Raw genomic sequence first — 27,372 nt, 5'->3', positions numbered from 1 at the left:
CTACACCAGAACCCGTCTTCGGCCTCCTCCCCACCCCTGGGCCTGACGGTCCCGGGGCAGCTGCCAGAGAGGCCATGGCGCTGCTGCGCACGCTCGTCTGCTCCCTGCTGGCCGCCTGGCCTGTCTGCCCGGGCCTCGGGCTGCCCCTGGCGCCCGCCGGCCGCCACAATCCGGCTCCGGCGGTGGGTGAGTGCTCCGCGCCCGGCCCCTCCTCGTGACCGTGGGTGGCGGCACCTCTGCCAACTCCAGGTCCAGCGTGGGGCAGCTCCAGCGGGCTGGGGCGCTGGCGCTGCGGCGCTGCCTGTAGCTGCTGAGCGTGGGACGATCGAGGGACCGGGGAGCAAAGGCACCCGGCCAGAGGTTGGGGCTGGGCTGGGCAAAGGCCTGCGACATTGGGGGGCGCTCCAAGGGAACGGCGGGCCAGATCCCGCCGGCCGGGCTTTTGTTTACATACAGCGACTTTGTTTTGCTCCTGCTGGAAGGAAGGAAAAACTGCAAGTTTAAGGAAAAAGGAAGCCGGGGTGGTAGGGGTCAGACGCACCAGTGGCCGGAATCTGCACGGAGCGGAGCGGAGGGCGACCTGCAGAGTCTCCCCTCCGCTCCGGGAGTGCATTGCCGTGGGACTCGGATTACCTTGTGTCCCGCTCATGGAGGTCGGCCGCAGTGTCCGCCTCTACTCAGCCAGAGCGACCCAGTCTTGGTGCGAAGGACCCCTTAGCTCAGCGAGGAACTCATCTGCCCTTCCTTGCACCTGGGTGACCCCTTGGCTCTCTGCCGGCCTTAGCAGCAGTTTTGTTCGTATTCCCAACACTTCATGCAGTTTCTGTTGCAGGCAGCCGTTCCCAAAGTGGTTCTCAAAGTTTCAAGTTCAGTAGCAGCAGCATCTGAGCTTGTCAGAAATGCAGTTTCAGCCCCATCCCCAAAGCTACTGAATCTGAAACGCTGAGGATGGCTGACAAGTCTGATGTTTAACCGACACTGCCTAAGATTCTGCCCCCCCCCCGCCCGCTTCTTTTTCCTCTCTCCCTCCTCCCTCTCTCCCTCCCTCCCTTCCTTCCTGCCTTTCTTCTTTCCTTCTCTCTATTTTTGGTGGGGTGGTGGTGGTAAGATATATTTATTTATTTGACAAGGAGAGAGAGGGAGAGCGCAGGAGCGCTTCCATCCTTTGGTTCACTCCCCGGATGGCTGCAATGGCCAGAGCTGGACCAGGTGGAAGCCAGGAGCTTCATTCGGGTTTCTCACGTGCGTGCGTGGCAGGGACCCAAGTACTTGGATCACCATCTGCTACTTTCCCAGGCACATTAGCAAGGAGCTGGGTGGGAATGAGAGCAGCTGGACTCCATCCAGCGTCTCCAGACCCGAGATGATTCTGATAGATGCTGAAATTTGGGGATCACTGGTTCCAAGTAGATAAATGTTTGATGAGAGATTCTTCTCTGCCATCTGAGTCTTCAGTTTCAACATAAATGTGCCCCCATCTCCCTTCTCTGAAAATAATTGCCGTGTTAGAGAGAAAGAGGTGGGGGTCTCTTGTTTTGGAAGGATCAATTTCCCTGAAATTCAGTAACGGCTTAGTAATGAAACCTCTCTGTCTGTCTGTCTCACTCTGCTAATCTCTGCTCTTTCCTGGACTTTGGGAATCCAGGAGGGAAAAGGCCATCTATTTGTCAGAGAGCCAGGTCCAAGTGACTCAGCTGTCAGGGAGTTCAAATCAAGAACTATAGATCTCATTTCCCAACTGTACCAAATGTCAATCTTAAGAAATAACTCCAAAATGTTTATGTGTGCTGGTTTCTGCTTTTATTCGAGCTGGAATTATGTTACTTTGATTACATGTCCATGTAGGATTTTGAGATTAAAAGTCCCAAGTTGCATGAGCCCAGCTAATGGCCAGTTCATCTGTTGGTTTTAACCGCTTGATTGCTGAAAGCCAAAGTGAAAACTTTGTTGACAATGCGATTCTCCCTAATTTGGTAGGGAAGCTTCAGGGGTCATTCTCCTACTTAGGAGGAAAGAAGGGAGAGGGTAAGTAGAGTTCAGTGGCTTGTAATGTTGATTCAGCAGTTTCTCACGGTGTGTATTATTTTACATGATTTCTGCTTGATGGGGCTATTCCCTCTGCTCCCTTCCCCACATCCATAACACTTGGACTTCTTTTACTTTGGCTACCACGTGTGGCTTCTGATTACTTGTTGTGTTTGAATTCGCGACTTCAGATTTATGTCCTGCCGATTCTTTCACCTGAGAGTGTTTGATCTTCATTATAAACAAATGATACGTTTTTAAAGAAAAACCATATGTCAAAACATCCGAACTATGGTCAATAGGTTCTTTAGCATACACTGTAATACTTTCTTCATTTAAAAAATAATTTTAAACATTTTATTTGGGGGTCGGCATTGTGGTGTAGCAGGTTAAGCCTGCAGCACTGGCATCCCATATGGGTACCAGTTTGAGCCTGGCTGCTCCACTTTCAATCCAGCTCCCTTCTGATGTGCCTGGGAAATCAGTGGAGGATGGCCCAAGTCAATTGCCTCTGCACCCACGTGGGAGATCCAGAAGAAGCTCCTGGCTCCTGACTTCGGCCTGGGCCAGCCCCGGCCTTTGCAGCTAGTTAGAGGAATGAACCAGTGGAAGGAAGACCTCTCTCTCTGTCTCTCCATCTCTCTCTCGCTTGCTTGCTGTCTCTCTGTGACTTTCAAATAAATAAAAATAAGTCTTCAATTTTTATTTGAAAGGCAGAGAGTTAAAAATGAACATATAGAAAGATGATGAGCTAGAGACAGAGAGAAAGAAGATATAGATAGATGATAAATAATTTCTTGTCTTCTGTCTCATGTGGGTGGCAGAGAGCCAAGTACTTGGGCCATCATCTCCTACATCACAGGATGCAAACTAGCAGAAAGCTAGAATTGGAAGCAAAGCTGAAGTCAGGCACTCAGATATGGGATGCTGTACCAAAGGCCCATTCCCATCTTCTTTGACTTCCAGTTGTTCTTGTATTATTTTGAATATTTGCCCAGATAGGTTGAACACTCAAACACACATACATTTTTAGAAATCTTTTAAAATACTGTTTGCAAAACAAAAAGTAATTATCCATTTTAGTATTTTCTCTTTGTTTTGTTCTAGTACTATTGGTTGAACTCTGTGATTAACACACAATTATACTTAGGTGTTTAAATTTTAACTGAAAAGTGATCCCTGTTAAATATAAGAGTGGGAATAAGAGAGGGAGAAGATGTACAATTTGAGAAATGCTCAATAGGACTTGCCCCAAATGGTGGATTTAGAATCATGCCGGGGATCCCAATACAATCCCGTCAAGGTGGCATGTACCAATGCCATCTCACTAGTCAAAGTGATCAATTTCAGTTCACAATTGATCACACTGATAGGTCTAAGAGTCAAAGGGATCACACAAACAAGACTAGTGTCTGCTAATACTAGCTGATAGAATCAAAAAGGGAGAGAATGATCCATCATGGGAAGCAGGATACACAGCAGACTCATAGAATGGCAGATGTCCCAAATAGCACTCTGGCCTCAGAATCAGCCCTTAAGGCATTAGGATCTGGCTGAAGAGCCCATGAGAGTATTTTAGGCATGGAAAGCCAAGGCATCCTGGAAAAAAAAAAAAAAAGACCTAAATGTAAGATCTCTGTGAGTGAAATCCCAGTGGAAAGAACGGGGCCATCAAAGAAGGAGGTACCTAGGGAGGAGAGAACTTCCACTTTGACTATGACCCTGTCAGAATAAGATCGAAGTCGGCAAATTCAACAGGTTTCCATAGCCTTGGCAACTCATGACTAGAGCCTAGGGAGATTACTGAGGCCATAAACAAGAGTGTCACATTGTTAAGTCAACAACAGGAGTCACTGTGTACTTACTTCTCAGGTGGGATCTGTCCTTAGTGTGTTGTCCAAAGTGAAGTAATGCTATAACTAGTACTGAAACAGTATTTTACACTTTGTGTTTCTGTGTGAGTGCAAACTGATGAAATCTTTACTTAATACATATTAAATCGATCTTCTGTATATAAAGATAATTGAAAATGAATCTTGATGTGAAAGTAATGGGAGAGGGAGCGGGAGATGGGAGGGGTGTGAGTGGGAGGGAAAATAAAAAAAATACACAATTACTCTTAGGTGTTTAATTAATGCTATAACTAGTACTCAAATAGTATTTTCCACTTTGTGTTTCTGTGTGGGTGCAAACTGTTGAAATCTTTACTTAATATATGCTAAATTGATCTTCTGTATATAAAGATAATTGAAAATTAATCTTGATGGGAATGGAAGGGGAGAGGGAGTGGGAGAGGGGAGTGTTGTGGGTGGGAGGGAAGTTATGGGGGGAATCTATTGTAATCCATAAACTGTACTTTGGAAATTCATGTTCATTAAATAAAAAAAAAAAAGAAATTAGGATTTGGAAACAGAGAAACTGGATTGGAGTGTGTGTGGACTCTGCCATAGGCAAGATCTACCATCCTGAGAACTCTCTCTCTCTCTCTCTCTTTCTCTCATACACACACACATACACACAGCACTTTGTGTACTATTGCATCAGGAGGGTTGATGAGGCCTCTGGAGTTTCCTTATAAATCTCAGTTTAAAGAGCTGTCAAGCTTTGTTCTGGGCTTCTATTTAAAGACATCTTTCAGTGATGTTCAGTGTCTGCAGCCTCATTTATCTGTCTGGCAATCAGATATAGTAGAAGGAGCACTGGAAGTCTGGAGAGACTGGTTCCAGTTCAGCTTTCATTACTGAGTCATGAGAACTTGAGGAAATACTGGCTTTGCCCTTTGCAATGTCTTCATACATAAACTAAAGAATGTTGAGGGCATACTGTAGGTCACATATATTCTAGATGCTGGAGAGATAAAAACCTAGATTTTAGATTACATCAAATGAATGTGTCCTGAATGCATTTCAAATTTTGGTCGACATGAATTTAATATGCTCATAAACTTAGTTCCTTTAATCTTTACATGATCACATATGTGGATGTTGTCATTATCTTTGTGTGAGGAAAGTGAAACAGGATATTTTTAATGTGAGCACACAGAGAAGCAATGTTTGCAGTGGTCATGGGCAACATGGACCTGGCATTAAGGTTTCCAGATTTCACTCAAGCTCTGTTGAGACAGTTACAAGATACTCAGTGTGCAAGGGTACTTTCTTTACAAGAAATGTAATTAAAAGTTTATTTTGGTGCAAAATGTTGAAATTCACATAATGTTTTCATATTATACATTTTTCATAAATTTGAGAGAGAGGAAACTCCCCTATTCCAGGTTCACTTCCCACGTCTCAGATGCCACACCAACCAAGGCTGGGCCAAGACCTAAGTCAGGAATGGAAAGCTTTGCTGTGTGACTGGCAGAAACCAAAGTACTGCTGCCATCACTGCTGCCTCCCGGGGTCTGCATTCCTAGGAAGCTGGAGTCAGGTGTCAGAGCTGACTATTGAACCCAGGTAGTCTAATATGCAATGTGGGCTTCCTAACCGCAAAAAACTGCCTGCTCCATGGCGAATGTTTCCAAAATCCCCTTGTATGTTACCTGGACTTCATGTCTGTGTGCTTCAGATCCTCATCTGTAAAATACAGAAAATAGTTAATATATGTGAAGCATTTGAAACAGTACTAAACATACACTAAATACTCAGTGGTTTTTTTTTTTTTTTCCATTAGTTAAACATGGGAAAGTCCACATTCAAATTTAATATTTGGGGCTGCAAAATAGCAGTACAATTAACCTTCAGTTTGGGAAGTGCCAGATACCTTCAAAGGGCTTCATATATAGAAAGCATTTAACCATCATAGGAAGCATCATCATTAGTCCTGTCTCATAGATGAAAGAGATCAAGGTCACACAGCTAGGTTAGCTGGTGGCAGAGCTTGAACTGGAAGTCTCACATTCTGACTCTGGACTTCCTGTGCTTAATCACCACACTACTTCCTATGCATTTTACTGTACATTAACATTCTAAAAGTAAACACATGTTTCCATAAAAAATGAATTGTAATATGTATTTATACCAAGGAGATGAAGGCACTAGGATGGTTCTCCACTTTGTGATGGATTTTTTTTTGTCCATGACTACTGGCACCTAAGGCCCTCCTCAAAGCAGGCCAAAGAAATACATTCCTAAGACTTTCCACACTCTAAAGGGGGTCCTGCCAAACAGAGCTTGCCGGGTTTCCCTATGCAGTCTGTCTATAAGCAGTCACGACTGTGTGATGAAGTCTCCACAAAACTCCCAAAGACAGAGTTTGGAGAGCTTACCTGTGCAGAACACACACAGTTCATGAAGGGTGGCATGGCCAGAGAGGGCATAGAAGTGCCACACTGCTTTTCCCATCCTTTGCCCTATGAATCTCCTTACTTGGCATCGTTTGTATTGTCCTTTACAACAAACCAATGTGTTTCCTTGAATTCTGTGAGCCACTGGAGCAAATTCATCGAGCTGGAGGAGGGCACTATGGGATCTCTGATTTATACCCAGGCAGGCAACAGCGCTGGTGAAGCTACTTGGGGCTTTCAGTTGGCATGGTGAGAGGATCCTGTCTTGGGGACTGAGCCCTCCCCTTGGAATCACACTATTGCCAGGTAGATAGTATCAGAATTGGTTAGAGTACATGAGACTGTTGTCCCCTGCAGAATTACTTGCTTGCTTATTGGTGTTTGTGGGGAAAATTCCACACATCGATGTCAGAAGTGATGTGTGTTATGAGTATAAGTAGGAGAAACTGAATCTGAATTTGAGTCAGTTTTTCATTTCTATATTCGCCAAATCAGATAAAGTATATCTAAACTGGAAATAAAGATTGGGGTATTTTCTTTGCTATGGAATAAAACAAATCAAATTGTTATAAGAGGTAACTTAGAATCAAATCATTGACCATAAAGACTATTTTGTGTCTACCTTTTCTGGTTTTTTTTTTCTATAATTTCTTAGGTGCAAGCTTAAATGTGCTGTAAAATTATAACAACAACAACATTGGGAATAAGCACCCAAAAGAAAATTCTTCTTATCCATTAAATCAACTGTTACCACTTTATTATTTCAGCTTTGGATTTTATCGTCTTTGCGTACATAAAGCTTGCATTCTACTTGCTTGTTTGTGCTTTGGTATAGTCTGTGCTCCTGAGTTACTTCTGATGAGTTTCTGTGAAATAATACTGAAAGTGAAAGTAGTCTCTATATTATAACAGTTTGAAAATTCCATGTGACAAAGCAGCCATATCATTAAAGATGTGTGTAAATTATATATAAGTATACATTAGGATCCTCAAAATAGGGTTCAGATTTTTACTCTGTCATTTATCAACTAGGTGGACTGAGCAAATTTCCTGGCTGATCTAGCATTAGTGACTCAACTCTAAAGCTGAGTACTGTGATTCCTACTTCTTTGCTGTAGGGTGTTTTGTGGATGTCAGTTTCATACTGAGCTTGCCAATTTTGACACTCACAAGCAGCACATTCTTCCTGCTGTTCTTTGAATCCTCATATTCTCACATGGGAGGATTGTGTTTAGCTTCATGACATATGGATGCTTACATTACTAAGGTTTTTGGCCTTCTGACAGGGAGCAACTGTCTCCAGTCTTATAGTAAATATTCGGATGGGAATTCCAAAAATCAAGTAGATTTCTCAGCATTTCTTTTCTAATCAACAGGACAGTTTTGGCATGTGACTGATTTACACTTGGACCCTACTTACCACCTCACAGATGACCGCACTAAAGTGTGCTCTTCATCCAAAGGTGCAAATGCCTCCAACCCTGGCCCTTATGGAGATGTTCTGTGCGATTCTCCATATAAACTTATTTTGTCAGCATTTGATTTCATTGAAAAATCAGGACAAGAAGCATCTTTCATGATATGGACAGGGTAAGTGATTACATAAATACCATTAATTACTCAATATGTATCTATAGTGGTCTGGGCTTCAGTAGTATGCTGAATTCCATAAGAAGATTATTTATGTTTTAAGAATTATTTGGGTTAAGAATTCTGGGTCAAATCAATCAACATTATTAAAGATAAGAACAATTTTAGAAGACTTTTTAAAAAAGTACCTTCTTAGTTATTGTTAACTAATAAATGGATCTATAAATGACACCTTGTAGCAATGTCTTGAGGTGCTGATTAATCTGATAATAGGTCTTGATTAAATAATCAAAGACAAAAGACAAAAATGGGAGCTAACTTATGATGGGAATTTTGTAAAGCGTCATCTTCTGGTAGTGTAACTAAACTAGTTCAATTCATCATTATAGATTGAATAGACCTATGTTTTGTGAACCTGGAATGATTAAATGATTGCCATGCCTAATACTTGCAGAGCATTTGCTTTGTGGTAGACATTCTTTTATTTAATATATTTATACTTATATAAGTAACTTATTTAATCTTTATCATGAATATTTTTGTTATTCCCATTTTTCAGGGAAGAAAATTGAGTATCTGATTAAATTACCCAAGTGTATCCAACTAATGATCAACAAAACTAGAGTTTGAATTTATTCATTTTGTCTCTGGAATGTGTTATTTTAATTACTGATATTCTTTGCTTCTCATAATTCTTCAGACAATGAAACAGGCTGAGATTAGAAGATTATGTTTTGTATCACAGTTTTGTCAATTTTCTTTTTTGTAGGATTCTTTTGGGAGAAGGGTGGGTGAAGAGTCTACATCAACTCTTTAACAATGATATCGTATGTTAATGTGGAGGTCTTTAACGATAAGTGCAGTGTACATCACGTATAAGTCCAGTGAGTCTTTATACAAACTCACAATGTTCTTTACAATTCTTTTTCCTTTTCAGGGATAGCCCACCTCATGTTCCAGTATCTGAACTTTCGACAGACACTGTTATAAATGTGATTGCAAATATGACAATCACTATCCAGAGTCTCTTCCCAGATCTCCAGGTTTTCCCTGCACTGGGTAATCATGACTATTGGCCACAGGTAAATTTGACATGAACTTCCAATGGTGGTTAAAAGATATTCCCATACATAGTGTCAAAATTATAGTAGATTAGCCAGTGAGATAGAGCATGCTCTTAGTAATAATCATTGAGGAAGACAAGACAGATGCTTTGGGGACTTTAAAAAGATTTTTAAAAATAATTTGTGGAAAGTTATATCAGTAGTGAGTTTTCTGAAGCAAATTACTCAGCTTGGAGGTTTCTAATTTCTGTTTTCCTTCATAATCTTCCTCAATTTCTCTTTTCTTTTGAATAATTTTCCTATTCATTTGCATTTTTGTAGAGTTGGCGAGGAAGGTTGATACTGAGAAATACTTAAATTTCCCAGAACTTTTGTTAGACATATAAAGATCTGTTTTTGTGAGCTAAACTACATTGTGATTAAAATAAAAAAAATAACAAACTACAATAAGAACCCAAAGTGGAAGCCCATCTTCTGGTCTGGTTTACCTAATTAAGATGTGGTTCAAGATGGGGACTATGTTCAGATTATTTAATATCTGCTACAGCTCTTGCTGTAACCGAGCTGTAACCAATCAGTGGCCATTTATTAAGCAACCTGTGTGTTGTAGCTGGATGCCAGTCCTGGCTATGGACTACTGTGTCAGTAGTGTGCAATCTTAGATTTGTGCAGAATCAAGAGATCACAGACTTTGCTGCATGGCCCAAGACTTGGCAGACTGTGGCCTGTGGTCTAAATTTGGCCCATTGCTGATTTTTGTAATAAAATTTAATTGAAACACAACTACATTTTTTCAATTTGTGTTGTCAGTGGCTGCTTCATGCTGTAATGACAGAGCAGAAGAGTTGTCACAGAGACCATATATCCCATAAGACTGAGATAAATGCTCTGCTTTATAGAAGAACTTGCTGATGATGCCTGGGCTACATCGACCGAGACCTAGAACTGTCACGTTGCTTATTCAAATGCTCAGAAGACTCAGTGGCAGAGCCCATATTCTGGATCTAATCACCCCATTTCTGTGTTCAGTTAGACCAATATCCTTTCACAGATCCCTTGGTCTTGCCAAATCAACATACGTAATATTTCCTATGATCTTTATTTTGTACACCGTTTTCTACTTGCTTCAGATACCTTTTCCATTTCATACAAAATGGATGCTTCATAATTTTCATTTTTTAATTTAAACTGACTAGTGATTTTGAAAAATTATAATCTACAAGCATAGATTTTAATCTCCTTTTTGGCACTGGCTTTCAACCTTGAGATGATCAAGATGTGAGGTTTTTCTTTCTAAAGATTAATTTTCTTTATTTGAAATGCAGAATTACAGAAAGAATAGAGAGACATGGAGAGTTATTCCATCTGCTGGTTCAGTCCCCAAATGGCTGCAGCAGATATCCATGCATATCCATGTGGGGAGCCCAGGGAGTCCTTCCTGTTGCCACCCAAGGAAGTAGTCTGGGTCAGGGTCCCTATTTACACCTATGCTGGGCTAGGCTGAAGCCAGGAGCCAGGAGGTTCTTCTGGGTCTCCCACATGTGTTGCAGGGGCCCAAGGATTTGAGCCTTCTTTCCCTGCTTTCTCAGGCACATTATCAGGGAGTTGGATCGGAAGTGGAGGAGACAGGACTTGAACCGCCTGCGACGCCAGCCCATATGGGATGCTGGCATCTGTACCTGCTGTGCCACAACGATGACCCCTAGATGTGAGTCTTTTTGAGTTAGGCTTCCTATCATGGAGATATTTATCTACACACTACAGAGGTTTGAGGACACTCTCCAGGAGCCCAGCATTACATGTAGTGTTTCTATATGCCTCAGACTCGCAGAGTAGAAAACATGGGATTTCAAGAAATGGTCACTAGAGCGTAAATCCCTATCCAGCCTTATATCTGATAACTTGACCAGCTTAGGGAATTACATGCCATGTCCCTGATCCACAGCTTTTTCATTTGTAAAACTTTTGTGAGCATTAGTAATTAAAAGTCAAGCCTTCAATAAGTAGGCTGGTGGTAGGATAAGCATTGGGCAAGTGACAGAGGATACATTTCCTTTTTGCCTCTTTGGAGATTTGTGTCATTTTTCTTTATTTTCACTTTAGTCAAATGTTACAGTAATTCATAGATAAAGATACTATCTAGCTTCTGTAATATATCCTTTTATATGTGCTGCTAGGGTAAATTGGGCAGTATGTCTACTTTATATATATATAATATGTATATATATATATATATATAATTTATTTGAAAGGCAGAGTGACAGAAAGAGAGGGAGAGTCACAGAGAAAGTAATCTTTCATCTACTGGTTCTCTCCCCAAATGGCTGCATTGGCTATGGCTGGTACAGGCTGAAGCCAGGAGACTGGAACTCCAGTCTCCTACACAGGTTGCAGGGGCCCAGGTACTTGGAAGATCTTCCATTGCTTTCCCAGGCACATTAGTGGGGAGCTGGACCAGAAGTGGAGCAGCCAGAACCTATACTGGCACTGGATATTTGATGCCAGTGTCTCAGGCATAAGCTTAACCTGTTGCCCCAGCATATATGTATGCCTTAAACAGTTAATTTTTTCTCTTTCTAGCATATGATACTATATTTGAAAATTGTTATTGTATAATTCTGCTATAATCCTTCTACTTTACAAGTTCAGAAATGTCATGAAATCCCTGTAACAAATTCTCCTGAAGACTGATATCTAGGATCTAATTCTGGAGAATAATAGGAACAAACAGATTTGATAAATGTTATTTCTCCATTAATAACTCACAAATATGAAGCATAGATATATAAATACATATGTACATCTCCACCCATTGCATCAGAAGTGGATATCCATGTGGGGAGTCCAGGATTCCTTCCTGTTGCCACGCAAGGAAGCAGCCTGGATCAGGGTCCCTATTTACACCTATACTGGTAGGGTGATGCCACCAAACTTGCTAGTGAGTTGCTTGTTTCATTTGTGAGTAGTGATCATGCCACAGCCAAATAGGATTGAGAAGGCAGCAGTGTGCAATGGATAAAGGATGATGTGCGAAACACCTGGGGACTTAGAGCCTTTTCTGGGACTGACCAGTTCTTCCTGGATAAATCACCCAACTTATGTGGTGCTCATATTTCTCATATTTAAAATAGGAAAGTCTGGAGTGATTTTTATATAATTTTTAGGATTCTGCGTTACCATACCATACCACACTTTGGCATCCATCTCAGTGAACAAAGGCCAAGACTTTGTGACTTTAAATTATTATTATTATTATTATCATTATTATTGTTATTACATCGTCATTCATCTGTATCCATGAAGAATTGATTCATGGACCCTCATGAATACCAAAATTTGTGGATGCTCAAGTCCCTTATATAAATTTGGATAGTATTTGCAGGTAATCTGTGCACTTTATCTTACATGTCTTAAATAATCTGTTTACTCATAATAGTATAATGTACATGCTATGTTAATAGTAGTTATTCTTGAATTGTTTAGGAACTAATGGCAAGTAAAAATGTTTTACCCTTTTTTTTCTGAATATTTTTACTTCATAGTTCATTGAATCTACAGATATAGAGGGCTGACTGTATTATAATTTTTAATCATAATCTAGTTTGGCCTAAACCACTGTGTACTTCTCAGATAGGCTAACATGAACTTTGGTGCAAACTGAAACCATATTTTGAGAATTTGTTCCAGGAACAATACATCATTTAGTTATTTTCATTTGCCCTTAATGTAAATTGAAAAATAACTAGGTATTTTAATAGATGCTGACAGGGAAACTCGCCTGAGAAATAAATTTGTATCATCCATACATAGAGGCGAAAATGAGAGTAAAGAAAATGGTGTCCATCCTTAATATAATCTTGAAAAGCAAAAATTAGAAATAATTATCTAGGGGCTGGGATTGTGGCACAGTGGGTTAAGTCACTGCCTGCATCGCTGGCATCCCATTTGTGCACTAGCTTGAGACCCAACTGCTCCATTTCCTATTCAGTTTCCTGCTAAGGTGTCTGGGAAAGTAACAGAAGGTGGCTCAAGTACTTGGGTTCCTTCCACCCATATGTGCTCCTTGCTTTGGCCTGGCACAGCCCTGGCCATTTGAGGAGTGAACCAATGGCTAGAACATCTCCCTCTCTCTTTTTCACTCTGTCTCTTCCTTTCTGTAACTCTGCCTTTCAAGTAAATAAATAATTTTTTTAAAAAGAGAATAATCCAATTTCATAAATGATTTCTGAATATTTATTCAATATTTATTTTCTTAAAGTTTTTTTCTTTAGAGCTTATCATACCATAAGAATACTTTATGTATAAAATAATATTATTATAATACAATAATAAAATTAATATAAGAAGATAATTTATGATAATATCTTGTGTTCTATTATTATAAATAATTTTAAAAGTCAGAGCATGGTGATATAATTTGGGCTACTCTAAAGAGATTTCTTCAAATCAAAATGTAGTTGTAAGTCTTCATTCAAGAGCTTAAGAAGCTTCGTGGTAGTTTTCACACTTTTCAGGGTTGTGTTAAATCCTAAAGTCATGGAGGTTTCCCCATTCCTTTGGCATGCACTCTAGGGCCCAGAGTGCATGCCAAAGGAATGTCTTCATTTTGCACCCTGACTTTATTGTGCCTACTTCTGTGTTCCTAGGACCCCTGTGGCAGGACCCAAAACATTGTCTAATCAGTAGCTGATTATATTTTTCCCTGCTCATAAGTTATAAATTTCGTAAAACCTAAATCTCTCTAAACCTCTCTAGTATTCATCCCATTATATATATAAAAGGATATATATATATATATATATATATATATATATTTAAATACTGTTTAAATTCTTTGATCCATGTTACCTTTGACATTTCAATGGTTTGCATTATTTGTATCCAGGATCAATTGCCTATAGCCACCAGTAAAGTGTATGATGCAGTAGCAAACCTATGGGGACCATGGCTGGATGAAGAAGCTACTCTTACTTTAAGGAAAGGTAAGTGAAAGACTTATCTCCATTTTCCTTCTTTCTTATTCATGTTCAGACTTAAATCCTTTGTGTTTGCTTGGGGATACCATTTATGGAGAACTTCTGCACCTAGTTTTTGTTGAGAACAGTGAATAGTAATGCCTAGTGACATGTGTTGTGAGCTTGTTTATCTTGTAGGGAGCCCTTCTTCTTCCACCATGGATCAGGTATGTTCTATAGGAAACAAAAGCTGAGCTTTGGATTTGAATATCAATAAAAGAGCAGTTGAGGGGCTGGGGTGTTATATAGTGGGTAAGGTTACTGCTTGCAATGCCAACATCCCATATGGGTGGTGGTTTGAGTCCCAAATGCTCCACTTCTGATCTAGCTCTCTGATAATGGCCTGGTAAACGCAGCGGAAGATGGCCCAAGTGCTTGGGCATCTCCTACCCATGTGGTAGAAACTCTTGCCTCCTAGCCTGGCCCAGACCCAGCCACTGCTGCCATCTGGGGAGTAAACAGTAAATGGAAGATCTCTCTCTCTCTTTATCTCCCGTTCTCTCTATAGCTCTGCCTTTCAAATAAATATATAAATCTTTTTTAAAAAGTCGTTGGATTTAACCAACCTCAGATTGTTTATTATCCAGTTAGGCCTGTGATGGTGTAATTACTGAACATGTACAGACTACTTTTTCTTCTCAATGTTCCTTAAATGACAGAATATAACAGCTATTGTCATGGCATTTGTATTGCATTTGGTGTTAAAAGTAATCTAGTGATGGTTTATTGGATTTTGGAGGATGTGCATAGGTTATCTGCAAATACTCCTCCCTTTTATAGAAGGGACTTGGTCATGAAAAGATTTTGGTATCACTGGAGGTTTCTATCTAGATCCCCCTAGATACTGAAGGACAGTCATTTGTAACTGGAATATTGACTGAGAAGAGAAAATAAATGCTTGCTTTTAATCAAGCAAGCACAATTTTTAAAACAAACAGCTAGTAGGGCAAGGATAACTAAACTTTTAGCATGGACCTAGAGAAGCTTGGAAAAGTGATGTATAATTAATGTTTGGTAAGACCTTCCCTGGTGGTGGTCTTACCCTGGGTGGCTCTCAACACATCATTATGTACATCCATAGCATTTTAGAAGTTTGACTGAGGTGTCTGGCTGTTAAACTAAGACTTGAGTGGTTTTAAAATTCTGGGACAAGAAATATTGTTAATGTCTAGATTTCTCCCAGTTATATTTTTTTCTTTTACTAATTTTCTTAAACCTTTGACTTTTACCACTATTTTTCTTGTGTTTTTGTAGCATGTAGCAAATCATAGTATAAGGTGTCTTCAGAAAGTCCATGGAGAATACATGTTATTTAAAAAAAACAAAAACTGTGTATTTCAAAACTTTTCCACTTCAAAATGAACTTATATTTTAATTCCATTTCCCCATAAACTTTTTTGAAGTACTCTCATATTTATGAATTTGAGACTTGCTGTCTTGGAATTATGCTATGGTCTGATTAACCTAGGGAGCTCTAACTAGTTCTACACCCCTTTAACCTCAAAGACACATGGACAACTGGTACAAATTGAAGAGAGAGCCACAAGGGATACTCTGGATTCCAGGCGAAAAATAACTGACAAAAAGAATGTTGACCCTAAGCAAAAGCTATTTGCATTCCACAGTGAAGTCCATTCCAGTGTTTGCCATCAATTTTCTAGGTAAACACTGGAGTCTAATAGTAAATTTGAAAGTGACTTCCTTGGAAGTCTTGAAAGCAAATGTGATTTGAAACCCAGATGCCCTGTGTGCAGGGCCTCGCACTTTGTTCCTCCAGAGTCCCTAGTGAGAAATGTTGTCATCTTCTACTGCTAAAACAAGAATGGCAGCATATCAAAACCAGCTGCCGGTAACTTCCAACCTATCTGCCTGGCCACTACCGTAGTGAAAATCATCAGGTGTTATGACAAGAGCGAAGGATGAAGGAAAGGCGAGGCCGTGGTCAGCATGACTGGGAGCTCAGGAAAAGCATGATGGGTGTGGGCATGCGGCCGAGAAAGCAGGGCGAGGATCCCCGGGGCCAGCTCAGAAAGCGCAGTTGCAGCCTGTGGAGTGGTGTGTGTGGGAACAGGCCTTGAAGCCTCTTCTGCCCATGATGCGTTTTTCTCAGTGGTGTTCAGCAAGGCCCATATCTGTTCCTGGAGATTGGATTTTATGCTTCACAATATCTCTCATCTTAACTCCCCAAGCATATAAAAGTAGGGATTGATATATTAATACTTATTTTATAAAATCCCATCTCATTGCTTATCACCCAAAGAGTTGATTATCTTCTCAACTGGATAGTGTATATTGTCGTTATTAACCTCAATATACACGTTTTGGATCTGGCACGTGGTAGATTTTCAATAAATGATTGTTAAACCTGATTCTTATCTAATGACAGTCTCTGTGTGCGAACGAAGCAGTAACAGATGAATCCAAGCTTTCTGACCAGACTGTAGGCCTTAAGAATTTACTTTCATAATAACTGTGTGTTTGTGTATGTATTTTCCTAAAGTATATTTTAAAATTGTTTTTATAGGTGGCTTTTATACACAGAAAGTTACAAATAACCTTAGGATCATCAGTCTAAATACAAACTTGTACTATAGTCCAAATGTTGTGACGCTGAACAAAACTGACCCAGCAAATCAATTTGAATGGCTAGAAAATACACTGAACAACTCTCAGAAAAATAGAGAGAAGGTAGGTTTCACAGACAGACCAATATCATGCAGGGGATAAATAGAAGACTAAGTTTGTGTACTTTTTGAACCTGGGGCAGAATCACATAGTAATGCAAGAAAAATAGTAGAATTTGAATACATTCTCACATGAAACATGTTATGAATTATTTCTGTTGGTTTTCATATTTTGTTTTGCTTTTAATGCTTTTCAACTTAATTGACATCTATTGGCATAAAAAGAAACCAATTTAGAAAATTGTGGCTAAGATTATACTTGCCTTATATATCAAAAGTGTTGTATAAAGGAGAAAAATACATATAGAAACCTTCATAGTTTTATAATTCTGTTCCTTTTTGCATCATAAATAAGAGTATATTTTCTTCTTAAATTTTAGTTAATATACTTAAAATTTGGGAAATCCAAATGTCATTCAGTTATGATAAATATGCCAACTGATTCTCATGCATTGTCTTTGTGTTCTTTTTTTCTAGGTGTACATCATAGCACATGTTCCAGTGGGATATCTGCCTTATTCAAATAACACTACAGCCATAAGAGAATACTATAATGAGAAATTGGTAGATATTTTTAGGAGATACAGTGATGTCATTTTAGGGCAATTTTATGGACACACTCACAGAGACAGCATTATGATTCTTTCTGATGAGAAAGGTAATATGATATTCAGTTTGCATCTCCCAGGTCCAAGATGCTAAAGCAAAGCAATGAATATCCAATAAACTTACTGAATTAGTAAATTAAAAATTTCATTAAAAAACTTGCTACTGATATCATCTTGTGGATTGGCTTCAAGGGTTGTTATATGAGTGTCCACATGATTAATAAGCCTTCAATTGGAATTATTCAACATAAATTCCAACTATCTCCACAGGACCAACATCATTTATTGTCTGTTAACATAAAAGCCTCTGAAACCCTCAGCTCCCTCAAATTTTCCTTTACATGATATTGTTGTTTGTTATTTACTTGCCAGATTGCTTTCTTTTTATATGTATATTATTTCTCAGAATTTAAAAAAGCAAGATAAAATTTACATAATGGTTTAAAATCAAATATAGAAGGGTGGGGATTGTGGTACAGCTGGTTAAGCCATGGCTTGGGATGCCCACATCCTGTATTGGAATATCGGTCCAAGTCCTGGCTACACTGCTGTGATTCAGCTTCTTGCTAATGTACCCGGGAAGGCAGCAGATGATGGCACAAGTACTTGGGGGCCTGCCTGTGAGACATGTGGGAGACCCTGATGGAATTCTGGCCCCTGACTTTAGCTTACCCAGCCCTACTTGGTGCAAGCATTTGGGGAGTTAGAGAGTGAATGAGCAGATGAAAGATCTCTCTCTCTTTCTCTCCCACTTCCCCTCCCTAGCCCTCTCCTTTTAACTCTTTAATTCTGCCTTTCAAATAAGTAAATAAATCTTAAAAAAATAAAATATAGGAGAGAACTTCATGAAGTTGCGAATAAATTTAATTAAAATATCCATTTATTTTTGCTGCAAATTTTCACTTAGATTTTTATAATGCACAGTTTTCAGGAACTGTAACAAATTTTATGTATGTATATTATTTTTTATTATTAGAAAATCAGAGAAGAAGAAGAGAGAGAGAGAAAGAAAATCTCCCATTTACTGGCTCACTCTCCAGATGTCCCTAAGAACTGGGACTGGGCTAGGCTAAGCTGGAACCGTGACCTCAATTCTGGTCTCTCACATGGGTGACAGGGACTCAAGTATTTGGCCATCACCTGCTGTCATCCAAGTCAAGCATTAGAAGAAAACTGGACTCATGATCAGAGCTGGGAGTTGAACCCAGGGACTCTGATGTGGAATATTAGCATTCCAAGCTGCATCTTCACTGCTGTGCAAATACCCACCCCTTCATGAACTTTTTGAAGATCCGTGTATGCTTGGATTTCAAGGTGTTTTTGCACCAAAATAAGGATTTTTTAAGATTTATTTTATTTATTTGAAAGAGTTACAGAGAGAGGTAGAGACAGAGAGAGAGGTCTTCCATCTGATGGTTCACTCCCCGGATGACCACAACAGCCGGAGCTGCGCCAATCTGAAGCCAGGAGCCAGGAGCTTCTTCCGGGTCTCCCACGTGGGTGCAGGGGCCCAAGAACTTGGGCCATCCTCTACTGCTATCCCAGGCCATAGCAGAGAGCTGGATCAGAAGAGGAGCAGCCAGGACCTGAACCAGCACCCATATGGGATGCCGGCACTTCAGGCCAGGGTGATGACCCGCTGTGCCACAGTACTGGCCCCAATAAGGATCTTTTAGTTCCATTTTTCATGAACTTTTAAAAGTATGCTCCTACTAAGCTTTACTTTGTAAGTGCCTATTAATATTGTCATCATCAACATTGAAAGAAAAATATAGAACAAGCTCCAGCAGAAACTAAGAGTTAAAAAATAAGAGTGCTGCTTTCGTGGTAGTCAGATATGAGAAAAACATCACTATGCTTTGCTTTCAGTACTTGAGAGACATTTTTGAAATGTTTCCCTATCATGTAGAATCAGTAGGCCTATCAGGTTTTTTTTTTTTTTTTGGTAGTTTTTTTTTTTTTAATTCAGAAATTTACCTCAATAGATAGGTATGAATATGAAGACCTTTTAATCAAATTCCCATTATGTCACTGGTAGAATATAGTTTTAGGGATGGGGACAGACACACTAGTTTTAAACTAGGTGTAAAGAAAGACACACTATTTTCATATTATGGGTATATGTACCCCTAATAGGTAGATTTAGAATTTTCTTATTATGAAAAATTTTCAAATACATGTAAATGCAGAGAGAATGATTCAACAAACTCATCTCTCATCTTCAACATTTATCAAGATTTTCCACACTTGCTTTACCTGTCACTTTTGTGTTCTATTTCTTTTTTCCCTGTTGTATTTGAATCTCAAAAATCAAATGTCTTTTATTCTTTTGTACTTCTGTATTCATTATAAAATTATATGTATAATTTACATAGCTATAGTATCATTGATTTATCTAACAAAACCAGCGATAATACTTTGGTATCAATAATAAAAATTCCCACATTTGTGCAAAAGTGTCTATACTTGTGTCGAGTCAGTTTCATCAATGATCACACCTCATTTGGCTGTTATGTATGTTAATATCTATCTGGCACCCATTTATCTTTATTATCTCTATTTATTTTAAAAACATTTATTTATATTATTAATTTGAGAGGGAGAGACAGAGAGAAAGCTCCCTTCCACTGATTCACTTCCCAGATGCCTGTAACAGCAAGGATTGAGCTGTGGCTAGAACCTGAAGCCAGGAACCCATTCCAGGTCTCCCCCATGGGTAGCAGGGACCCAGTTATTTGGGCATCAATTGCTACCTCTCAGGGTGTACCTTAGTAGGAAGCTGAAGTCAGGAGATGGAGCTGAGAATCAAACCAAGTATTCTTATGTAGGAAATGGGCATTGTAACTGCCAGGCTGTTCTTATTTTTTACATAGTTAAACTCAATATTTTGAAATATGTATGCTAATATACATATGTTTTTCTAGGAAGGCCTGTAAATTCTTTATTTGTGGCTCCTGCTGTGACACCAGTGAAGAATATTTTAGCAAAACAGACCAACAATCCTGGTATCAGACTATTTCAGTATGATCCTCATGATTACAAGTTATTGGTAAGTTGTCACAGTTTCCCATTTATGCATGTCTTTGCAGTTTTCACTGGCTTGTTTCAGTGTCTCTCAGAACTGCTTTGTGAGCTGTATTTTATGTTTCTGTCTCATGATGTTGTTCCCTTTCATACTTGGAAGGTTTGTCAGCACTTTCTAAGTGTAGGCTTATGAGGGTCACTATAGGAGGCCATTTCTGTTCTCCTAAGGATTTCACATTTATTTATAAGAAACTTTCATCATGTGGTGCCTTATTTGTGAATTTGTATACATATTGACATTTTTCATGCAGTCAATTTAATTACTCTTCTCCAGAACACAACTCTCTCTTGGACTATGCTCATATGACCATGCCATTCATTGAGTTACTGTGAGGATTCCATGAATTAATCTAGGTAAAGCACTTAGAAAAATGTTTGGCTCATACTAAGTGCTCAATAAATGTTAGTAAAAATATTTTTAAAGGAAAAGTAACTAAGTCTGGACCATGTCCATGGTTCTGTACTTCAGAACAATTTACCCTTGAAAGGCTAGCTGTTAGCCTGTGGATGCTTCAGTTTGGATAATTGTACCCTCACCTTTTTCAAATATAATTAGAAAAGAATCCACTTCAGTTAAAGTTGTTGTTGATGTTATTACATTTTCCCCCCTAAATCAATTTAAGCAGAGGATGGCTCTGTTATTCCGCAGAATAACAGAACAATGGAGTAGAGTATTAGAAATCTGATTTAACCTATGGGAAATTAAAGAATTGCAAACTAGTCCAAAGGATTTTTTTACAACTATTAGTTGTCTGTTTCTGTATCTGGACTTCAGGCATGCATATACATATATCTATGTGTGTATGCATATATACATTCATGTAGACCTATGTATTTTTGTACTAACGGAAGATGACCTAGAGAGATTTTCCAAATACAACACTAAATAATGTTTAAAAGTAAAAAGCAGTTAATATAGGATGATACTATTTCTTAAAAGCCAAAATAATAAGTAGATATATATATTGTAAATATTTGTCTTATACACAAAATTAGAAATACATACATATACTGGAGTCCTGGTAAATTTTTAACAGCTGGTTCACTTGGGAGAATAGTGCCTTGATTTATAGTGCTTGCCCATTTCCACTGTAGGAATACTGTCACTGTGGACAATATCAAGATGTCAAAGTGGCATCAGTTGACTCATAATAGTTCTGAAAATGTAAGCTGTGAGCTGACTTCAGCTGCTGCTAGTATGTTACTGATTTATAAACAACTATTAGCAATGGTTACCTTGAGATGCATGAATGACAGGCTTTTTAATTGGTACATTTGTCTGCATAGTTTACTTACAATTATGCATTTTCATTATTTTAAATGATTTTTAAATTATATAGATTTTGTTATCAAGTTTCTTTCTTCAAAGCCAACTGACAATTTCTAATGATGACAGCTGTGTGGTAAGAACATCCTACCAATGTTAAAAGGAACTCTTCTTGTTTTGCAATACTTTACATGCTGAAAAATGAGCCAGCATCATTACTGTTTTCACCTATAGGATATGTTGCAGTATTACTTGAACCTGACAGAGGCGAATCTCAAAGAAGAATCCAACTGGAAGTTGGAATATATCCTGACCCATGCCTATGACATTGAGGACTTGCATCCAACAAGTTTGTATGGATTAGCTAAAGAATTTGCAAGCTTACACAGTAAGCAGTTTGTAAAATACTACAATTACTTCTTTGTGAGTTATGACAGCAGTGCCATTTGTGATAGGAAATGTAAGGCTTTACAAATTTGTGCAATTATGAATCTTGATAATATTTCCTATGCAGATTGTATCAAACAATATTATATAAAGCACAATCACTAGTATTTCAGTTTGTGTTAGCAGAAAATGTAACAAAGCTCTGTTTCTGAGATGTTTGTGCAAATTGTTGAAATCTTTGTGAATTACTGAAAAGGGAACAGAATTCCTATATTTGCTTTCTTTTATGAGATACACAAATATAGACATTTTTAACATTCAAAATGTTTACCGTATTGAATATATTTGAACTACTCATTAACAAAATAATCTTGGATGTAAATATCCTATTGCAATTCATGTTATTGTATGAGGGGTCTTCAAAATGTCCATGAAAAAATGTGTATTATGAAAAAAACTATGTATAGACTTCAAACATTTTTTGCTCCAAAATAAACTTGTCTTTAAATCTAATTTTCCAGAAATGTTTTGAAGTACTTTCAAGTCTAATTTATACTCTTTCTAAAATTGCCATTTATAAAATAAAACAAGTTGATTTTCCTTAAGTATGATGAAGTATTTATTTGAAAGGGAGGGAGGGAGGGAGGGAGGGAGGGAGGAAGGGAGAGAGAGAGAGAGAGAGAGAGAGAGAGAGAGAGAGAGAGACTCTTCCGTCTGCTGGTTCACTCCACAACAGCCACAATGTATGGACCCATGCTGAAGTCAGGAGCCAGGAGCTCAATCCTGGTCTGTTAAAGTGGGTGGTAGCATTGTTAAAATATTCTTGACATGGTAATTTTCAGATTTTAATATATTCTTGAAAGAATCTCATGTGTAAATTGATATTCAAACTGTTTACATCTTATGTGTAAACTTATGTTTACATGTACTAATTTTAAAAAGTAAATGATTTTATTTTAAGAGTGCAAATGCTGAAACAAAGCACACTTTCATTGTTTCAAACTAGACACACCATTTAGAAATTATGGTGACTACAATTATACTTAAAGTTGGTATTTTCAAATGACTAGATCACATGTTTCTGTTCTTATACTTCTGGACAGAATCTCTAAGAAAACAGTTTGTACCATGTAGAGGAAAAATTTAAAACAGTAAAAAGCAAAGTGGCATGAGTTGACTTGAGAAGTGAGTCTCAGCACCTGGAGTGGATAAGCTGGACTTGAAGGGTAACTGTGGAGGAAATTCTTGTATCTGCAGGAAGTGTTGGGCAATAAATATTTAAGTTCATCCTATGTTACTCTACAGTTTACAGTTTTTACTGGTACCTTTTTGTATTCAGATGATTTTTTTCTTTTAAAAATAAATTATCTTAAAATTTTAGTGACATTTAGAGATATTATCAATAGTTAAATGATTTTTTCTGTTCAAAATTCAGAATGTATTGAAAATATTTATTGTGGTTCATTCCATATTATAGGAAGATATGTAATGAGTTTTAGTGTACCCATAATAAAGCTTGTCTTGATTTGCCTCTGTTTGTTGAGGGCACTTTGGCAAATTTAGAAACAATATCCTACTTAGATTTTTAAAACTGTTGCTTTGGAAACTCTTTGGAGTCAATGTTAGCCACATATTGGTAGGCTGGCTCAGTGACCTTGTAGAAGTCAGGAGGTGATCTGATAAAAAGACGAAGGTTGGAGTTTCTAGTATTCCTTTTTTTTTTTTTTTTTTTTGACAGAGTGGACAGTGAGGGAGAGAGAGAGAGAGAGAGAGAGGTCTTCCTTTTGCCATTGGTTCACCCTCCAATGGCCAGATCCAGGTGCTTCCTCCTGGTCTCCCATGGGGTGCAGGACCATCTTCCACTGCACTCCCCGGCCACAGAAGAGAGCTGGCCTGGAAGAGGGGCAACCGGGACAGAATCCGGCTCCCCAACTGGGACTAGAACCCAGTGTGCCAGCGCCACAGGCCGGAGGATTAGCCTATTGAGCCATGGCGCTGGTCAGTTTCTAGTATTCTTATAAAGGCATTTGAGACTGATCCCAGCTCCTGCAGTTTTTTCTATCGCCATCATCATTTTTCTGTGTGTAATATAATTGTCTCATCAATTAAAGGAGGATTATAGTATCACTTAATTGATAACATTGTTGTGAAAATATAAAGTGTTCTCCTTAGTTTCTGGATGTAGTAAGCATTTTATAAATATTAATGTTACTTTTAGTATGATTAGATATCCGAAGGGAACAAAGTGATTTTGATAGAGACATAGAAGAGTACAGAAATTTATGAGTGGAATTAAGGTAAACAAAACCTCACACTTTTCAGTGTTGCTCTGGGGAACATTCTTCATTTTATGTACAAATAAATACACAGCCATTGTTGTTTTATGGCAAATATGTGGTGAGTTCCTTTAATGTTCCAGGCGCTGTCCTAAATGCTAGTGAGACAGAAGTGAACAAAAGAATTCTGCTGTGGCGGAGCTCATTCTGACATGTGTGTTAGTGGCATTGTGTGTGTGTGTGTGTGCGTGCAGCTTACAGGAAACCCTGATTGCCTTTGAACCATATCACACATAATAAAAAGTGATTGAGCAATTAATGCATTTTTTACTGTGTCACCTTTATTACAATGTTCTTCATTCCCAGAAAATGAACAATGATTGTCAAATCACAAGCCAAAGTGTCATAAAAACTAACAGCTGTGTTACAAAGATGTCCACTTACGTCTTAAATATTTGGGAAGAATGATGAAAAGTTACTGACATGGAAATGGTTATCACAGTATAGAAGAAAAACCTATTTTCTTATTAGATTTGCTGACAGATTTTATTGTTTCCCTAACCAGTATTGAGGTACCTGTCTGATACAAACAAGACCCATTTTTTATGGCTGTGCCTGGAAAGTGTTTATTTTTTTTTTAATTTTTTTTTAACAAATCATTGTGATGTGGAACCAAAATACATCGTAAGTGTAATTAACATGGTCCAGGACAGCATAGAACATCTATATCAGTCTTCCTTACACAATAATCATGAAAACTGAACAATAAAGTTCTTTAACATGTACAAAAAGTTTATTCTAAGATCACCCAGACCTCAATGGAATTGTGTCCAGAAAAATGAGTGGTGCTATATGGAGCACTGTGCTATCAAATTATTTCATCTTCTTTCTTGTTAAGCGCTCCAATTGCTATCAAGAGATATCAAAGCACCATAGCTACAACTCTAGGTAGTTTCTATTCACCTGCAAATTCTTTAGGTTGCCTTTCCCCTTCAGTTCTAGCTAGAATCTTCAGCTAAAGTCTATGTGGCTTCTTAAAATGATCTTTTGTTTGGGAAAGATTGATAGTAATTTTTTATTTTTTGACAGGCAGAATGGACAGTGAGAGAGAGAGAGACAGAGAAAGGTCTTCCTTTTCTGTTGGTTCACCTCCCAATGGCTGCTGCTGCCGGCACGCTGCGACTGGCACACCGTGCTGATCCGAAGCCAGGAGCCAGGTGCTTCTCCTGGTCTCCCATGGGGTGCAGGGCCCAAGCACTTGGGCCATCCTGCACTGCACTCCCAGGCCATAGCAGAGAGCTGGACTGGAAGAGGAGAAACCGGGACAGAATCCGGCTCCCTGACCAGGACTAGAACCCTGTGTGCTGGTGCCGCAGGTGGAGGATTAGCCTATAGAGCCGCAGCGCTGGCTGGTTGGTAGTAATTATTTTAGAATGTGTGACTATTAAAGTTCTTTGAAAATAACAAAATTTTAACTTAAAATATTCAGCATACCACCCATTAATTATTTACATTGTGATGGATGTGTAAAGAAGTGCCAAAAACTCAGTAATTAGGAGCAATAGTATTTTAAAACATTAAAAATCAAAATGGATGAAGAGAAAATTTTGAAAAAATATAAAAATTTTAAATAATGGCAAACTATTGCTTGTTTAGATCTCTGTGTAGTTGTAACAAAAGTCATTTCCAAGAAGCTAGTGGTTTCCACTGGTAAGCAATCCCACTGGGCAACACAGGTGGGCAAGAGGGGCGTTTATATTTGGCCATGTCTTAACAGCTGAAATTGTATTAACTTTTTCCACTTGGTTCAAAATATATGAGAATATTTGATAACTGTCTATAAGGGCACACTGGTTTTCTTCATCATACTTAGGCTCCAATATGGCTTGATAGTGCACTGCTTGAAGCCCTCAGGAATTCACCTCTGGAAGTAGGAGTAGTTTGAGATTTAGGTTAAGGAATAATCTCTAAATGTTAAGAATATTGACCAACTAAGGCTGTTTTACCTTACTCATGTACATTAGGAGGACTAAATGTCTTTGAAAAAAAACATACATATATGTATAATCACATGTATCTTAGCTTCTACATACTTCACATATTCATTTCCTCACAGTGAGTTTCATTGTGCTACAAGCTAATTCGTAAGTCATTATTACTGCCATAAAAACTCATTTCTGAGACCCTTTATACTAATTACCCAAGGAGTAACAGCTTCTGATTAGAACTTGCACTGATTTCCCTTGGATCTTGCATTCTTAACAGTAAGTTAGCTGACTGCCCCATCATGAGTAATTTTGAATACCCAAGATTACCCCTGGACTTGAGCTGGTATCTTATTTTGTCTCTGCTGTTTGATCTGAGATGCTAACAATCAGAATTATCAGACACTCATTTCCCACATGCAGCATTATTGGAGCTCATCCTGCCTTCACTCACACTTAGAATTTTATTTATGGGATTAAGTCTCCCAGAGTTCACCAATATTTCTCCTCCGTAATTCTTGCTTATTTACTTTCTAGGGGGTTTCACCACAGTTTTATACAAAAAGAGATGGACTAAGTGAGGATGGAGAAAACGGTACCCAAATTCTCACTCTGTGGCTGGAGAGAGATATACATATGTCTTGACTTCTGATTGGTAAATGTCTCCTGCTTCTGTTCCAGGAGGCAGATAGTAGGGTAGGATAAGAACAAAGATTCCTTTTTTCCTTCCTATGCAGCATATTTTCATTGCTTGAATGTATATTATGCAAGGGCCAGTAATTGTCTACCTATCCAGTGGTCAGTTGGAATTTTTTCTAGATTCTGTCAGCAGCAGTACAACACTGAGTCCTGGTTAATTAATTCTCTGAATATTTATGGAATGCCTCCTATACAACAGGCGCTATTTTAGATATTGATTATACAGAAAAAAAATCCCATCCTTTATGTTGTTTAATTTTTAAATTTTTGTTGCCTTTTGCTTTCATTATGTGAATTCATTGAGGAGCAGTAAGGACAGCTGATAGACAAATATCACTTGACACTCAGTCCAACCTAAAATATTCTGGGTATATCTAGTGAATTTCAAATGCTAGGGTCATTGTCA

The 27,372-nt window shown here is 38.5% G+C and overlaps 1 protein-coding gene across 1 annotated transcript; it reads left to right on the top strand.

Annotated features, from left to right (window-relative positions):
• The first annotated feature begins 32 nt into the window (after positions 1-32).
• SMPDL3A (sphingomyelin phosphodiesterase acid like 3A) lies at positions 33-22,611 on the top strand. Its single transcript, XM_002714799.6, has 8 exons — positions 33-186; positions 7,684-7,897; positions 8,835-8,979; positions 13,847-13,943; positions 16,501-16,664; positions 17,138-17,318; positions 20,193-20,317; positions 21,854-22,611. Exons 1-8 carry the CDS (start codon positions 75-77, stop codon positions 22,169-22,171), a joined length of 1,356 nt encoding a protein of 451 aa, XP_002714845.3. The 5' UTR covers positions 33-74; the 3' UTR covers positions 22,172-22,611.
• Positions 22,612-27,372: the final 4,761 nt, after the last annotated feature.

The sequence above is a fragment of the Oryctolagus cuniculus genome, chromosome 5 (assembly GCF_051225735.1).
Source record: "Oryctolagus cuniculus isolate XC-2025 breed Fujian yellow rabbit chromosome 5, ASM5122573v1, whole genome shotgun sequence".
NCBI lineage: Eukaryota > Metazoa > Chordata > Mammalia > Lagomorpha > Leporidae > Oryctolagus > Oryctolagus cuniculus.
The sequence above is the reverse complement of the archived record's forward strand: the minus strand, read 5'-3'. Positions and strand labels throughout refer to the sequence as shown.

Bases quoted from the DNA above. Each gene is read 5' to 3' on its own strand.
- SMPDL3A (XM_002714799.6), top strand. From the start codon at position 75: ATGGCGCTGCTGCGCACGCTCGTCTGCTCCCTGCTGGCCGCCTGGCCT. The intron at 7,898-8,834 runs GTAAGTGATTAC...TTTCCTTTTCAG, and splicing joins TCTTTCATGATATGGACAGG to GGATAGCCCACCTCATGTTC. The intron at 16,665-17,137 runs GTAGGTTTCACA...CTTTTTTTCTAG, and splicing joins CTCAGAAAAATAGAGAGAAG to GTGTACATCATAGCACATGT.